The sequence below is a fragment of the Lycium barbarum genome, chromosome 1 (assembly GCF_019175385.1).
Source record: "Lycium barbarum isolate Lr01 chromosome 1, ASM1917538v2, whole genome shotgun sequence".
NCBI lineage: Eukaryota > Viridiplantae > Streptophyta > Magnoliopsida > Solanales > Solanaceae > Lycium > Lycium barbarum.
In genome coordinates, this window is record NC_083337.1 from 15,770,264 (window position 1) to 15,774,845 (window position 4,582).

At 41.1% G+C, this 4,582-nt stretch overlaps 1 protein-coding gene across 1 annotated transcript; it reads left to right on the forward strand.

Moving 5' to 3' along the window:
* The first annotated feature begins 242 nt into the window (after nt 1–242).
* On the forward strand, nt 243–2,804 carry LOC132609991 (uncharacterized). Its single transcript, XM_060324227.1, has 4 exons — nt 243–327; nt 438–504; nt 1,196–2,226; nt 2,317–2,804. Exons 1-4 carry the CDS (start codon nt 243–245, stop codon nt 2,802–2,804), a joined length of 1,671 nt encoding a protein of 556 aa, XP_060180210.1.
* The last annotated feature ends 1,778 nt before the right edge of the window (nt 2,805–4,582 follow it).

Genomic DNA, 4,582 nt, shown 5'->3' on the forward strand with positions numbered 1-4,582 from the left:
GATTGATATCTTTGTACAGCACTCAAAACAAATTTTTATTCCTCATGATATCATATATCACGTTCAAGCAGTGGCTGGTTTGGAGAGTAATATGCGGGATGTATATATTGAAAAATTTATTAACTATGTACAAATATTTAAATGCAATATGATTTATTATTGTATATTAAATTGAGATTGTTGTATGTATCCATAAACTTCAAATCTTAAAATCCACTTGCCTCTACGTTCAAGGTCTTATAATGGAGAAAAGAGAGCCTATCTTTGTGGTTGCTTTCAGTCCCTTGATGATGATCAATGTTGTTGCCGAGAAGATCTTTGTTGGAGGTAAGTTTAGTTTCTTTTATTCCGCCTTTTACGAGTATTTACTTATTCACCTTATCTTATTAATGTTTTCCTTTTTTCTTTCCAGCATAGGATCAAAATTTTTGGAGCAGTGTTGTGGTCTATATTCAGTTCTATGGAAAAAATTACAATGAGTACTACGATAAGAAAATTTACGAGGCAATTTCAGAAGAAAAAAATATCAAAAACAATTATAGGTATAGATCCAAAAGACTTTGTTTATGTATTAGAACAATTAGAAATTCAATAATCAATTTGCGTGCTCTTCAATCGTTTCGAACTTTTACCTTTAATTTTTTGTATAATTGTGTTTATTTAATTCATTTGATATTTTAACCTCTCTTGTAATTGCTTATTTGGTTTCATCTATTAATTTCATGCGTTAAGTATATGTTTTACTTTTAAATATGCCTTTTGCATCTAACTGGAGAAAATTATTATTATGTATGCATAATTGCATATAAACAAAAATAATTTCTTTTTATTTCGACTAAATTTACATATAGTGTAATTTAAATTCACGATTTTTTTTATGACCGCGCGAAGCGCGGCCAATTTTACTAGTTAGTTTATAATCACAATCTTCGAATTTCATCTCTTGTATAGATAATTTGGATAGTTTAATTTAGTTGACGGTTAATCATAACTCCCTGTGGGTTCGACATCCGATTTCTAAAATCACTATATTACTTGTACGACCACGTACACTTACGTGTGCGTTTGGACGCAACAAGTTTTTGGCGCCGTTGCCGGGGACTTAGAAATCAATTTTTTTTTTTCCACAATAAATTTTATTGCTTCATTTTATCCAAGTGTTAACGTCTTGATCTTAGTTTTTTCCTGATTTCAGGTACTTTACTCGAATGCGAAGGACTGCGAGTCAAAACAATCTTGAGGAATTCGATCCTGAGCCTGAACGGACTTTCAATCGGCGTAGGAGAGATTTGAATTTATTACAGAACTCTCAGGCTGTCGCAGAAGTACCTGTGGTCATGGCTAATCATCAACCGGTGAAAGTGAGAGAGGTTGCAGTGCCTCAGGTGGCAGATGTCACTTCAAGCATTGTCAAGCCCACCATCGAAGGGCACTTTGAGCTGAAGCATCCTATGATTCAACTTCTTCACTCTAGTGGGCAATTCACGGGAATGTCACATGAGGATCCTCAGTGTCACATCCATACCTTTCTGCAGATTGTGGATACTTTTGCCACTGGAAGGGTCACGAAAGAATATGTTCGCCTGACACTGTTCCCCTTCTCTCTATTGGGGAATGCAAGTAACTGGTTATTAGCAGAGCCTGCCAGTTCTATCACTACGTGGGATGACTTGGCAACAAAATTCTTGACAAAGTTCTTTCCACTAGCAAAGACTGCTCGCCTCCGAAGAGAGATCATGTCATTCAGGCAGAAACAAGGAGAAAATTTGTATCAGGCCTGGGAGAGGTTTAAAGGTCTTCTCAGAGATTGCCCTCATCACCATCAGACGAATGAAGTTCTAGCACACACATTTATTGAGAGTCCGGATGCCCAACATAAGTTATCACTAGACACTGCTGCAGGAGGGCAGGCTCTCGATCTAAGCTATGAAGAATTATTCACATTATTGAACAGATTTACTCAGAGCACTCCAGACTGGCAGGATGATGTAGCTAACAGTTCAGTTAGGAAAGCACCGGGGGTCTTTGAAGTAGACAATTTTACAACATTATCAGCACAGATTGATGCCATGCGCACCGAACTCAGGAAGTTAGCTGTGGCACAAGCGCCACCACAGGTGCATGCAGTGCAGCAAGCCATAGCCTTATGTGATATCTGCGGAGAGGGTTATAACAGTGATGAATGCCCTGCAAATCCTGCATCCATATACTTTGTGGGTAATGCAGGCAAGGGGAAATGAAACAACAATCAATATGAAAATTCCTACAACCCAAATTGGAGGAACCATCCAAATTTCAGGTGGAGTGACAACTCAGGTCATCAGAAGCAGAACTATCAGTCAGCACCTGCTCCTCAAGCTCCCACAAACAGTATGGAAAAGATAATGGGTGACATGCAGAAGATGATGATAGATCAGCAGAAGTCGATAGCAGATAATCAGAATCGCGATTTGGCTGTACATAATTTAGAGAGGCAGAAGGGACAGATAGCTGGTGCTCAAAATACTAGACCACCTGGAGGACTTCCAAGTGACACAGATGTGAATCCCAAGCCTTGTAATGCTGTAACTCTGCGAAATGGGCGAGAGCTAGAGGAAGTAACTGCAAAGAGAGCTGGTCGAGAAGAGGCTAAAAAAGAGAAGATTGCCACAGAAACGAGTGAAAAAGGGAAGGCTGTTGAGGCATCAGGATCAAAGCAGCCACAGGCCGTTGTTGCAAAGCCACCGCCTTCATTCCCTCAACGTCTGGCAAAACAGAAAGAAGAGGCTACTTATAAGAAGTTTCTTGATTTGCTAAGCAGGTAAACGTGAACGTCCCCTTGGTCGATATGTTGCAGGGTATTCCAAAGTATGTTAAGTACATCAAGGATATTGTTACAAATAAGAGTCGTTTCACAGAGTATGCCACGGTTGCAATCACTGAGGAGTGCACTTCTCGTATTCAGAACTGGTTGCCCACAAAATTGAAGGATCCCGGAAGTTTTACCATTGAGATTTCTATTGGGACACAGGTTATTGCTCGAGCAATTTGTGACCTAGGTGCAAGTATAAATCTGATGCCTTCATCTATCTTTTGGAAGCTAGGTTTGGGAGTGCCCAGACCAACCACTATAGTTCTTCAGTTGGCAGACAGATCGTTAGCGAGACCCGAAGGAATTATACAAGATGTATTGGTGCAGGTGGGGTCACTGATAATTCCTGCTGACTTTGTGATATTGGATTTCGAGCCAGACCCGGAAGTCCCATTTATTTTGGGGCGTCCGTTCTTGGCCACATGGAGAGCACTTATTGATGTAGCTGCTGGGCAGCTTACCATGCGAGTACATGATAAATTAGAGGTCTTCAATATCTATCAAGCTTTAAAGATGCCTGCAATCTATGAGAAGCTTTCTGCCATTACTGTTCTGAATGATTACACCCGAAGCCTCTCATCACTTCTCATGATCCGTTGGAGAGAGCCTTGGTGGGGGATGATATTTTTGGTGACACGACGACGTTTGAGATGGTGCAGATTTTGGATATGGCGAGTATCTATATTCGGGAAGGTGAATTTGAGCACTTAGATAGGACAATGGGAGTAATTCCAAAGTTATCAATTGAATAGCCTCCGACGTTGGAATTGAAGCCCCTGCCCACCCATCTTAAATATGCATTCTTGGGTGAGGGGGATACGTTGCCAATGATATTGGCAGCATAGTTGACCATTGAAGAGGTTAATATGTGTCTCAAAGTATTGAAGTCCCACAAAAGAGCATTGGGGTGGGAGATATCTGATATTCAGGGAATTATCCCTGCGCTGTGCATGCACAAGATCCTTATGGAGGATGACCATAAGCCCAGCGCACAGCATCAACGGAGACTAAACCCTGTGATGAAGGAGGTGGTCAAGAAAGAGGTAATCAAGTGGTTAGACTCAGGCATTATTTTTCCCATTTCAGATAGTAAGTGGGTGAGCCCGGTGTAATGCGTCCCGAAGAAAGGAGGGATGACAGTTGTGACAAATGACAAAAACGAGCTTATCCCCACTAGAACAATCATAGGGTGGAGAATTTGCATGGATTACCGCAAGTTGAATGAGGCAACCAGAAAGGATCACTATCCTATTCCTTTCATAGACCAAATGCTTGACAGGTTAGTCGGGCAGGAGTTTTATTGTTTTCTGGATGGGTATTCTGGATATAATCAGATAGCTATTACTCCGGAGGATCAAGAGAAGACCACGTTTACATGCCCGTATGGGACATATGCTTTCAAACGCATGTCATTTGGGTTATGTAATGCACCCGCGACTTTCCAAAGGTGCATGATGGCTATTTTCTCAGAGATGGCTGAGGACTTCGTCGAAGTGTTCATGGATGATTTTTTGGTATTCGGGAACTCCTTTGAGGTTTGCTTGCAGAATCTAGACCGAGTGCTGGCCAGATGTGAAGAAACTAACCTGGTTTTGAATTGGGAAAAATGTCACTTTATGGTCCGAGAAGGGATAGTCCTTGGGCACAAGGTTTCAAAGAAAGGGCTGGAGGTTGATCGTGCAAAAGTGGAGGTCATTGAGAAGCGGCCACCTCCCATATCAGTAAAGGGTA